Here is a 12,509-nt window from a genome sequence, read left to right as displayed (position 1 = left end):
GATACATGTTAATGATTGCCATATACAGATGTTTAGAAAGTAAGAAAGTTCATTGTTTGTAATGCAGTTGTTTCAGTAATCTTTGTCTTCTAGCTTGATTAGTCTTACACTTTTTCCTCTATAATGACTGAAGATAAATCTCTGCTGAAAATGAAAATGCAGGCAGTAGCATTACAAGAACTGACTGTATTGGTTCTGTTAGGTTTAACTATGTTTTGTTTTATAAACAGAAAGCATTAGTATGCATGATGGTAATGTTTAGAAAAACAGAAGGAGACAGAAATGCATCGCTATTTCAGAATCCGACTGCCAAATAACAATTCTAAACTGACGAGTCTTGTAGCACGTGAATTTTGGGGGCTGAAAATCTCTTCTACTATGATATGTACCAGTTTCCTTCGTAGTATAAACCTCTAACAGACGTTAGTGGACATAGTGTGTAAAATAATACTTCAGATGGTGTACAAATCATGGAAGCTCATTTTAGAAGGCAGTTGATGCCTTTTGAAGGAAGAGCATCTGCACAAAACAAAAGTGATGATTATAAAACATATATAAATGTCATTTGTTCCCTTAACGCCTTTCTCTTCCTCTTCCTCCTGCTCTAGAAATGATTACTACAGCATATTGACAGCAACTGGTAGGGCTTAGTTGCATGCTAATAGCAATTCTTGTTTTCTGTGTAGAATTTTAAACACTGAGGTATATTTATTGAATCACTTCAATGTTACTCTACATAAAATCAAATTTTAAACAAAGTTAGAGTCTCGTAAATAGGTCCTGGCTGTACAAGATCTGCTTTATCACATTATCTTTGGAAAGATACTGTGTTCACAAGACCAAACAACACCTTCCCAATTTCTCCAGCTTCACCTTGGGACTGTGTCAGTTCTTCAGTATGACATTTCCAAGTTGCAGGCTACTGTGACCTGCACAAAAAATGTCAAAAGACATTTTGCAACCTGCATGCACTGGCTCAGCCAAATGTTCTTTTCCTTTCTTGCTCAGGTTCTCAGAGGAGAGGTTGTGGCTCCACACCTCAGGAGAACACACTTGTTTCACAGTAATTTCCTGTGCTCCAATGAAACAGAATGAAACTGACCGTTGATTTTTTTTAATTAATATAATTATACTTTTTTTTTCATTCTTCAGTAGTAATACTGGAGAGAAACTGTATGTACAGTTTGATTTAAGAGGACTGTTGCATGTATAAGGGAAGAAAAAGAAAAGCAGCCGCAAATACTGCTGCTGGCAGTATCCCACTAAACCTCCACGACAGAATTCTTTGCTGCTGATGTAGTAGAAATATCTTTTTCCTTGGAAATTTCTGCCAGGACAATAAGATCTTTGAATCAGACCTTGAAATTCACTTGTGGTAGAATAAATTTTGAGAACACTTGGCATTTTTTTGGGTGCTTGAACACACTGAGAACTTGAGCCATGCATATTTTGTTGCCTAACTCTTCAGCCATTGCAGAGTGTGGAGGGAGAAAGACATTTGTTTAAAAGTGATTACTTAAGACCAGTTTAGACCCTTCTCAACCTGCAGGATGTATGTTTGGGTCTGAAAAATATGACATAAACTTGCAGGAAATCTGTATTTTTTGGAGCAGCAGAATGAAGTGCCGAGGTGAGACTCCTCAAATGGGGGCGGACCCCCTGCCCTGTCCCCGTCGGGCAGAGGGAGGGGATCTGGGAGCTGAGGAGGAATGGAAACAGGTCCCTGCTCGACATCGCAGGCGATGCCCTCCCCTTCCGGCCCCACCTTCCCAGGTGCCCTTACGCAACAGGTTTGAGGCCCTAGAGATTGAGAGGCCGGTGTGTGAGGAAGAGGTAGCAAATGTTCCCAGGAGGATGCCTGGGGCGAGGAGGTCAACTCCGCGCCTCAGGACTGCCTCCACCAAGAAAGACAGGAGGGTTATTGTTGTTGGTGACTCGATTCTTAGGGGAACAGAGGGCCCTATTTGTCGGCCTGACCCTTCCCGTAGGGAAGTCTGCTGTCTCCCTGGGGCCAGGGTCAGGGACGTTGTCAGGAAGCTTCCTAACCTGGTACGCCCCTCTGACTATTACCCCCTTTTGATAGTCCAGGCGGGCAGTGATAACATCGAAGAGAGAAGCCTCAAGGCTATCAAAAGGGACTTTAGGGGACTGGGTCGGTTAGTGAATGGAGCAGGAGTGCAGGTGGTGTTTTCGTCCATCCCTACGGTGGCAGGGAGGGGTTCAGAGAGGACACGGAAAGCCCACCTGTTAAACACGTGGCTCCGGGACTGGTGCCAACGCAGAAATCTTGGGTTTTTTGATCATGGGGCACTTTACTCAGCACCTGGCCTGATGGCCGCAGACGGGTCCCTATCTTTTAGGGGAAAAAGGATCCTGGGCCAGGAGCTGGCAGGGCTCATTGAGAGGGCTTTAAACTAGGTAGGAAGGGGGATGGGGCTGAGGCTAGGATTGTTGGGGCTGTGCTAGGGGGAACAATGGCAAGGCCGGAGGATAAGGCAATGGCCCAGCTGAAGTGCATCTACACCAATGCACGCAGCATGGGTAACAAACAGGAGGAGCTGGAAGCCATCGTGCGGCAGGCAGGCTACGACTTGGTTGCCATCACGGAGACGTGGTGGGACCAGTCTCATGACTGGAGTGCTGCAATGTCTGGCTATAAGCTCTATAGAAGGGACAGGCAGCACAGAAGGGGTGGTGGTGTGGCTCTCTATATTAGAGAGTCTTTCGAGGTTGTAGAACTCGAGGCTGGGAATGACAAGGTCGAGTCCCTTTGGGTTAGGATCGGCAGGGACAACAAGGCTAGTGTCCTGGTCGGGGTCTGCTATAGACCGCCGAACCAGGATGAGGAGACGGATGAGGAATTCTACAGGCAGCTGACAGAGGTTGCAAAATCATCAGCTCTTGTACTCGTGGGAGACTTCAACTTCCCTGACATATCCTGGAAGCACAACACAGCCCTGAGAAAGCAGTCTAGGAGGTTTCTGGAGAGCGTGGAAGATAGCTTCCTGACGCAGCTGGTTAGTGAACCTACCAGGGGTGGTGCCCCGCTAGACCTTCTCTTCACAAACAGAGAAGGACTGGTGGAGGACGTGATCGTCGGGAGCTGTCTTGGGCAGAGTGACCACGCAATGGTGGAGTTCACTATTCTTGGCGAGGCCAGGAAGGGGACCAGTAAAACCGCTGTATTGGACTTTCAGAGGGCTGACTTTGAGCTGCTCAGGACACTGGTTGGTGGAGTCCCTTGGGAGGCGGTTCTGAAGGGCAGAGGAGTCCAGGAAGGCTGGGCGCTCTTCAAGAGGGAAATCTTAATGGCGCAGGAACGGTCTGTCCCCACGTGCCCAAAGACGAGCTGGCGGGGAAGAAGACCGGCCTGGCTCAACAGAGAATTGTGGCTTGATCTTAGGAGGAAAAAGAGGGTTTATAAGCTTTGGAAAAGTGGGCAGGCCACTAAGGAGGACTTTAAAGAAGTAGCGAGGCTGTGCAGGGACAAAATTAGGAAGGCCAAAGCTCATCTGGAGCTCAATCTGGCTACTGCCGTTAAAGATAACAAAAAACGTTTCTATAAATACATCAACACAAAAAGGAGGACTAAGGAGAATCTCCATCCTTTACTGGATGCGGGGGGAAACTTAGTTACAAGAGATGAGGAAAAGGCGGAGGTGCTCAATGCCTTCTTTGCCTCAGTCTTTAGCGGCAATACCGGATGTTCTCTGGATACTCAGTACCCTGAGCTGGTGGAAGGGGATGGGGAGCAGGATGTGGCCCTCATTATCCATGAAGAACTGGTTGGTGACCTGCTACGGCACTTAGATGTGCACAAGTCGATGGGGCCGGATGGGATCCACCCAAGGGTACTGAGAGAACTGGCAGAGGAGCTGGCCAAGCCACTATCCATCATTTATCAGCAGTCCTGGCTATCGGGGGAGGTCCCAATCGACTGGCGGCTAGCAAACGTGACGCCCATCTACAAGAAGGGCCGGAGGGCAGACCCGGGAAACTACAGGCCTGTCAGTTTGACCTCAGTGCCAGGAAAGCTCGTGGAGCAGATCCTCCTGAGAGTCATCATGCAGCACTTGCAGGGGAAGCAGGCGATCAGGCCCAGTCAGCATGGCTTTATGAAAGGCAGGTCATGCCTGACGAACCTGATCTCCTTCTATGACAAAGTGACGCGCTGGGTGGACGAGGGAAAGGCTGTGGATGTGGTCTACCTTGACTTCAGCAAGGCTTTTGACACCGTCTCCCACAGCATTCTCCTCAAGAAACTGGCTGCTCTTGGCTTGGACTGGCGCACGCTTCGTTGGGTTAGAAACTGGCTGGATAGCCGGGCCCAAAGAGTCGTGGTGAATGGAGTCAAGTCCAGTTGGAGGCCAGTCACTAGTGGCATTCCCCAGGGCTCGGTGCTGGGGCCAGTCCTCTTTAATATCTTCATCGATGATCTGGACGAGGGCATCGAGTGCACCCTCAGTAAGTTTGCAGATGACACCAAGTTAGGTGCGTGTGTCGATCTGCTTGAGGGTAGGAAAGCTCTGCAGGAGGATCTGGATAGGCTGCACCGATGGGCTGAGGTCAACTGCATGAAGTTCAACAAGGCCAAGTGCCGGGTCCTGCACCTGGGGCGCAATAACCCCAAGCAGAGCTACAGGCTGGGAGAGGAATGGTTGGAAAGCTGCCTGGCAGAGAAGGACCTGGGAGTGATGGTGGATAGTCGGCTGAATATGAGCCAGCAGTGCGCTCAGGTGGCCAAGAAGGCCAACAGCATCCTGGCTTGTATCAGGAACAGTGTGACCAGCAGGGCTAGGGAGGTGATCGTCCCCCTGTACTCAGCTCTGGTGAGGCCGCACCTCGAGTACTGTGTTCAGTTTTGGGCCCCTCACTACAAGAAGGACATCGAGGTGCTTGAGCGGGTGCAGAGAAGGGCGACGAAGCTGGTGAGGGGCCTGGAGAACAAGTCCTACGAGGAGCGGCTGAGGGAGCTGGGCTTGTTCAGCCCGGAGAAGAGGAGGCTCAGGGGCGACCTTATCGCTCTCTATAGGTACCTCAAGGGAGGCTGTAGCGAGGTGGGGGTTGGCCTGTTCTCCCACGTGCCTGGTGACAGGACGAGGGGGAATGGGCTTAAGTTGAGCCAGGGAAGTTTTAGGTTAGATGTAAGGAAGAACTTCTTCACTGAAAGGGTTGTGAGGCACTGGAACAGGCTGCCCAGGGAAGTGGTGGAGTCACCATCCCTGGAAGTCTTCAAAAGACGTTTAGATGTAGAGCTTAGGGAAATGGTTTAGTGGGGACTGTTAGCGTTAGGTCAGAGGTTGGACTCGATGATCTTGAGGTCTCTTCCAACCTAGAAAATTCTGTGATTCTGTGATTCTGTGTGATTCTGTGAAGTCAGCCAGGGTGCCTGAAAGGAAACCAAAGCTGCCTCTCTATGCCTACATCACTAGTGCATAGACCTCTAGTCATAGACCACTGATTCCCACCTGAAACGTCACAAATACCTGCCTTGGGAGGTTACGAGTTTTTGGTATTGGATTGTAAATTTGAGCTCTAAGTTCAGTCTGTTCCCAAATGCATGTACTTGTTAGTTGGCTTTCCTGCTATACTTTCAATATCTCATTTAAGACATTTTCATGATACAACATGCTTTCTTTGCAGTCCTCAGCTAGTGGGAGTCCCAGATATTCACAGAATAATTTAAATGTTTATTCTTAGTGGAATATTAATTTCTCATTTTCTTTTAACTTTCACAGTAACATACTATTTTTGTTCTTTGTAAGATATTGCTAGAATTATGCTGCAGATTGTATTCATATATACATGTCTTTGGGGAAATTAACATATAAAATTGTTATCTTACATGCCGTGATGCAGCTTCTTCTATTTATTTTATGTATTTCCCTCAATTCAATTTTCAGTTGGTGTCAAAAGCTGCTATGGTTTTTTAAAAGTTTTATATTACAACGAGTTCCTGCTTGTTGCATAAACGTGAGGTTTTATGTAGATTTAACACAGTGGAGCTTGATTAATGTCTTGATGTACTGCTAAAATGCTTATGGTAGGGAAAACGAGATAAATAAAGTAAAATAAAATAATTTGAGAGAGGGTTATGTGAAGTACAGTAACTATTATTCTACAATAAGATTAGCTGGGGTCATGCATTGTAAATGGCTGGATTCTTGCCTTATTTTGAATGTCTTTAAGTAACAGATTCAATAATCTCCTTAAGCATTCTGTTTGAGTACTTTATACCATTATTGTAATGTCTAATCTGAATCTCTGTCCTTGTGGTTTAAGCTGTTAATTCTTGTCATATGCCTGAGAGGGGCAAGAAAATCTGTTTGTTCATTCTCTTTCAAATAATCAAAATGGCAAACAAGCTGTTTATTTAGAACATAATTGATATGTTACTGATGAGTTTTAAGTACTTTCCAAAGAAGTGGCTATACTATTGGAAATGAACAGTTGGCATATATGGTAAAAGTAATCCTCTACAATAATATTACGAAGGAAGATAGGATCTGAAATTTACTCCTATGGAAGAAGAGAAATGCCACCAATATTGAATTTAAAATACAGTTCATCCTCCAAGGTTAATGATAACAAAGAAAAAAAAAATCTGTGCTGTGCTTATTTGATCAAATCTTTATTTTCCTCTAGGTGTTTCTTTTTTTTTTTTTTCTTTAAATATTTCCTTTCCTTCTGTTTCCTACTTGATAACAAATTCAGAATAAAAAAAAAAAAAAAAAAAGGAAAACACAAAAATCTTTAAAAACTAGTCTTGCATGCTTTTTCTTTTAATTTGCAGTATGAAAGCATTTTAATACCAAATTCATTCCATCATACTGCTTTTTTTTCAAGTGCTTGTTACACTTTGAATATAAAAGATGTCTATAAAGACATGACAATGTGAGATTATTTCTTGAATATGATTACATTCTGGATGAATTTCCAGTCCCAAGAAATTCTTATATTAATTAAAAAATAAAATCCATTAAAAAAAAAAAAAAAAAAAAGCATTACTGTGGTTCATACAAAAAAAAGAATGTAAGTAAACTAAATGATAAAATGTGAGTTAAGAGTAGATCATGCAGCCAGGAATTTTTTTTTCTTTTTTATTGTACTTATAATGTGTGACCTATAATACAGTCTAGTTTCTGCCACTATTTTTTTGCAGTTACATTTGTTGTCTACATACTTAACACCTCATTCTGTTCATAAATAGCCTGAGACCTCAAAAAAGGCTGAGACCTTTAAAAGCTTGCAAAGCCCTGCTTAAGTAGGCATATAAGCAGTTCAGAGCATTCCCTAGCTGAGCTTCATTATTTGATTTTTGTGCTACTGCAGTCAGCATGGTTTCTGATGAGGTAAAGTTGACGGTTACAATGTGTTCCAGTGCCTTGATCACTGCAATTGTATCTGTGATGATCTGAGGGTATAAACAAGGCAAGGTTTGTAACAGAGGTATTGTTTTAATTAAACTGATTAATTTGGTTGGAAAAAATAAATGAGTTTTTGTGCACAAAAGCTATCCTTTACATCTTTAATTATTGTTGACTGGAATACTGAACAGCAGTTAGGAGGTGTTGCTTTGGGTTTAATTAAATATGTGTCACTTAAACAGTCTGAGAGAGGTGCCCTCTCTTTTTCTGTCTTTGCTAATATCACTTCTGATTTGTAGACCTGGGGAAGGTACTGGGTGCTTCAGTGTGCCTGTTTTCCCCACCTTTATTAGTTAGTTCTAGTTAGAGGTATTGCTCATGCATACAAATCTTGCTTTGTTAGTGCCAAAGAAATACAAGAGATACTTGAATGATAAAAATGCAAAGACAATTAACTATGTTAAAACAGGGGGAAAAAAAAAGAAAAAAAAAAAAAACACAAAAAAACAAACGAACAAAACAAACAAACAAACAAACAAACAAAAAAACCACCCTGCTCTCTGTACAGGAAAAAAATGGTGCCTGGAATATTTTTTTTATTTTTATTTTTTTTTTATCCAAAAGCAAAGCTGCTTTAGAAGAAGCCACAACTCCTGCTTCTGTCTAGCTGTGAGCTGCTGGTGCGGTGGAGGTGGGAGAGCAGTGCCTTGAGGCTTAGGCACCGTCCCTGTCCCATCAGCCTTTCTGCAGGACTGGAACTAGCCAGGGTCACTCTTCTCTCCGCTCTTGACTTGAATGAAGTTTGCAGGAGATCGCTGCCTTTGAGATGTCTGTCTTTTTAATTTAGATGAAGCTGGCCAGTATTTTCAAAACGGAGCTGAAGACTGGCAGGCACAGCATGATTACACATTTCTTGTTTCTTTATGCAAACAGGATCAAAATCTGTTGATGATCCGTGGCCACACGTTGCACTGGCAGTAAGCAGGCTTGACACTCCGATGTGTCTGATCACATCCGTGCCGCTTTATTGGCTTTTTTATTTTATTTTTCCTGCCATCCCCATTCACTGCTGCCTGGCATCGCTCACTGGCTTGTGCTCTGGCCGTGCTGCTGGCAGGGAGCTGGGAGGCTGCCAGGCACGTGCCTGGCGTCAGCACGCCACGCGTCTTCCAGCCTGTGCCGGAACGAGAGCATCCACGGCCATCTCCTCTGGGCCTTGCACTGTGCAGCCGTGCAGCTTAGGTCAGGGAGCAGAGCAGTACAAGGGAGCTCCCATGGCCGCCGCCTTCCTACTTTTTGTGCAGTGGGATTGTTTATTTATTTATTTTTCAGAAGATTGGGTGGTCTGAGATTTTCTCTCTGTTTTGAAGTGATGGGCTTTATCATTCTTTAGCCAATGGTGATTGCTACGTATACAATCTCTCCAGATGTTCCAAGTTTGTCAGAGGTAGCAGTCAGACAGGAAACTTTTAGAGGATACATTTGGTTATAATAAGGATCCGAAGTCTATAAATCATTCTCACAATTCCATCAATTCATTTTTGTTCTCTCCTCTGCAAAGCTGTGGGGTATCTACACAGCTCAGTCCTCACAGCCAGGACTGGTATGAGCCTGCCTTTGAAGTCCTTTTTGCCATACCAGTTGCAGGTTAATAATCTGGTTGATTACCCCATTCCATTAAACTCTTTCCATGTTATCGGATTAATAGCTGTATGTATAGATTGCTGTATAATATTAAGAGCTTGCATGAGCATCAACAGAGCATCAACCAGAGCACAGCTGTGGTGGTTAATTGTACACTAGTTGCTAGGAACCCTTTCTCTAGGACTGATTCAGGTTTTATGCTATGATTTATTTTTTTTTTTTTTTGTCTTTTGAGCTGTTGAGAGACCTAGTAGCTTTAAATGCTTTAAATTCATAGCATTCTCACCATCTTGAAATTTTCAATGTATTCTTTATTATTGAAATTTATACATTATCCTACTGGAAACTGTAAATATCTTTAAAAAGAATATGCAACATTTCCCTATTAAAATACTATTTTCTTCATATATGCAAGGATGCATAGTCATGCATACCAGACTTTGCAAAAGAGTGCTCAAAGTAGTATCTCCAAAATCTCCAAAGTAAAAGTCATCAGACAGTTTTTTTGCAAGTATATGTGCACACACACACATGATATATAGCAGTGTTTAAACTTTCTTGCTAGTGTCTTCCTGTATTTTTCATTTTCTAGTACAGAGTTCAGGTGATATCAAAAGAAGGTTAGGCCACTGCATCATGGTCATCATTTAGATGTGTAAAACATGTAAACAGTAGCAAAATGCTTTATAATATTTTGCCTTTGTTAAGGAAACTGTTTCAGCATTTTTCTTCTTATTTGACATATTTTCAGGTATCTGCACTTTAATCAAATAGAAACGTTGGAACCTGAGTCCTTTACCCATCTTCCAAAACTTGAAAGGCTGTAAGTTTGTTTACCTTGGGGTAAGATGCAGAAGAGTCACCTTGCTTCTTTGAATAAAATCAAATGTTAAAAATCAGAAAATAATGTTCTTATCATCCTGTAAATTATTTCTAGGCTAAAAATTTTATTTTAATTGTTAAGTAACTTTTTTCCAATAAAATCTTTTCAGGCTTACCTTAGCAGAATGACTTTTTTTTTTTTTTTTTTGAGTTGCTCATTTGAATGCTTTTGAACTCCATATTAGTTTTTTAGTTGTTTTATCATTCTATGGCTTCTTTTCTCCCATATGGGATCAACAAATATACCTTAGAAATTAGGTAAAAATTAGCAATCAGTGAATTGCTGGAAAACGTTTTAAAAAAAATTCTAAAATTATTTTCCATTAATTAACTTTAAGAATAATATAAATAAAATGTGTACATGTCAAAATCTGAATTATTACATGCATATTTCTTTGTTTTTTTTTGACAGATTTTTGCATAACAACAGAATAGCTCATTTGATTCCTGGAACATTTAGTCACTTAGAATCTATGAAGAGACTGTAAGTAAATTGAACTATTATCAAACTAAAGAAAGTTTGAATAATCTAATTATAGCGTATCTCATCTTGCAAAGTTTATCTTTTTTGACAAGGTTTTTTGTTATGGAAGTATTTTAAATATTAAATCATTTTTCCTAAACGGTGCTGCAGTTGTTTACTTACATAGAGTGAGACCATTGCTTCATATCCTGCCATCTCTAGTGACTAATTCCTTTTGTTTGTTTACTGTCTTCAAATTATGTGTAGACGTATGGTCTTGTTCACTATCAGAACTTTGTTATGTAGACTAAATAATATACAAAACAGCTCCTTCCTTTTTACCCTCTTGTCTATGTCTTACTAGGTTATCCTTACATGATGTATCTGATTATTTGGATATTTTCTTTTGATTGCTTTTCTAATATATTATTAAATATAATATAATCTTTATGTTTATATATTTATACAGTACAAATATATATTATATATATATAATATTACATATATTATATATTTATAAATATATTATAAATACATATATATATGTATATTATAATATATATTATATATTTATAATATAGTGAAAATATATTAGTCAATATATTAGTCAAAATAATCAAAAAGGTAACTACCCCCAAATATACACTAAAGTCACTTTGTCATGCAATTTTTATTCCAGTGTTTACATATTTAATGGTACATATATTTAATGGTACAGATTACCATACTTGTGTTTTTTGTTTTTTTGTTTTTTTTTTTCCTACAGGGCCTTCCACTAGAAAGCACAATGTCCCACATAGTAACTAGAAAAAGTCAACAGAATTTATGGATCTTGTTATAGGCTCCTGTTGCAGGAGGTTACTAACTGAACTCAATGAGCAACTTATTAAGCTTAGCACTTAAATAAAACTGTGGGTCTTTGTCTCAGTTACATTACCAACAAAATGGAAAGTTGTAAAAAAGTCAAGTTAACTGATCCTTTTGCATGAATAAGTATTAAGCAGGAAAAAAATGGGGGGAGAATTGTATATGCTGCTTATTTTAGGAAGGTTTGTACAACATCTGAATAAGTTCAGTTTTTTTCACTGAATGTGGAGTTAGAAAAGAAGTCTTGTTCATATGCTTGCTAGGTTGAACACAGTTCTACCCGTGCAGTAAAAATTATATGCACTTTTGTAATAAAGACTGCCAGAATGCATACAAGCAAGTGACCACCAACTGCATTCAAGATTGCCTTCTGTCTGTAAATAGCCCAAGCTTGCTAATAAGATCGGTGGCCACTTCTTGTTTTATGCAGGCGTTTGGATTCAAACGCTCTTCACTGCGACTGTGAAATCCTGTGGCTAGCGGAGCTGCTGAAGACGTATGCGGAGTCAGGAAATGCCCAGGCAGCCGCTACCTGCGAGTATCCACGAAGGATCCAGGGACGATCAGTGGCCACGATAACACCAGAGGAACTTAATTGTGGTGGGTTTGCCACTTCGTGCTGACTTCTTTAATGTGTTAAACACACCCAGGCTTAGAATTTGTTCTTCTGTTCTCTTTGGTAACACTGACTACTTCTGGTTAATATTGAGTATTTCCAGAACTCTCTCTGTGTTCCTTCCCGGTCTTTTGTCTTCTTCCTACAGAATTGGTAATTTTTATCCCTGAGCCTATATTTAATGAAACAAGTATAATGAAACATGTGTTTGGAGTTTGTCATTAAGAAACTAAATGTGACTATCCAGAAGAAGTTTATTTTTCCTTTTTATATTTCAGATTTGATTGTCAACTAGGGTCTTTGGTATTATGTTAAAGTTGTCGGTGTCCCATATTCACTTTTACATAAAGGAGAAGAAGGAATGAAAACAAATATAATTGCTTCTAATTTCAGAGAATTTATTGTTAAAACTCTTGCTGACTTTGTTAGGTTAGGTCACTGGATTTCTTTTACAATCATCTGTATTTATTGGGTTATATGCCCTATATGGGCACTGAAATCCTCTGTCACTGCAGGATTAATGGACACCCCAGGGCTCAGGCCTCAGCACCTCTCCTTTTCTGAATCCATAAAGCAGGTTTTCCACCGTGCAATGGGTGTTTGCCTCAGAAGATATAAAATAACTAATAGACCTTTTATTTATATGTTGGGTATAATTCTGATCAGGGGA

General features: G+C 41.0%; 1 protein-coding gene across 1 annotated transcript in view; it reads left to right on the top strand.

Moving 5' to 3' along the window:
• PXDN (peroxidasin) overlaps positions 1 to 12,509 on the top strand; it is an 86,481-nt gene that overhangs the window by 34,350 nt on the left and 39,622 nt on the right. Inside the window, exons 5-7 of the mRNA XM_084283550.1 lie at positions 9,763 to 9,834; positions 10,306 to 10,377; positions 11,654 to 11,823. Coding sequence (XP_084139676.1) covers positions 9,763 to 9,834; positions 10,306 to 10,377; positions 11,654 to 11,823 — 314 coding nt within the window. The remainder of the gene's footprint in view (positions 1 to 9,762; positions 9,835 to 10,305; positions 10,378 to 11,653; positions 11,824 to 12,509) is intronic.

The sequence above is a fragment of the Netta rufina genome (assembly GCF_964035555.1).
Source record: "Netta rufina genome assembly, chromosome: 3".
NCBI classification, from domain to species: domain Eukaryota; kingdom Metazoa; phylum Chordata; class Aves; order Anseriformes; family Anatidae; genus Netta; species Netta rufina.
This window is presented reverse-complemented; position numbering and strand designations above follow the sequence as displayed.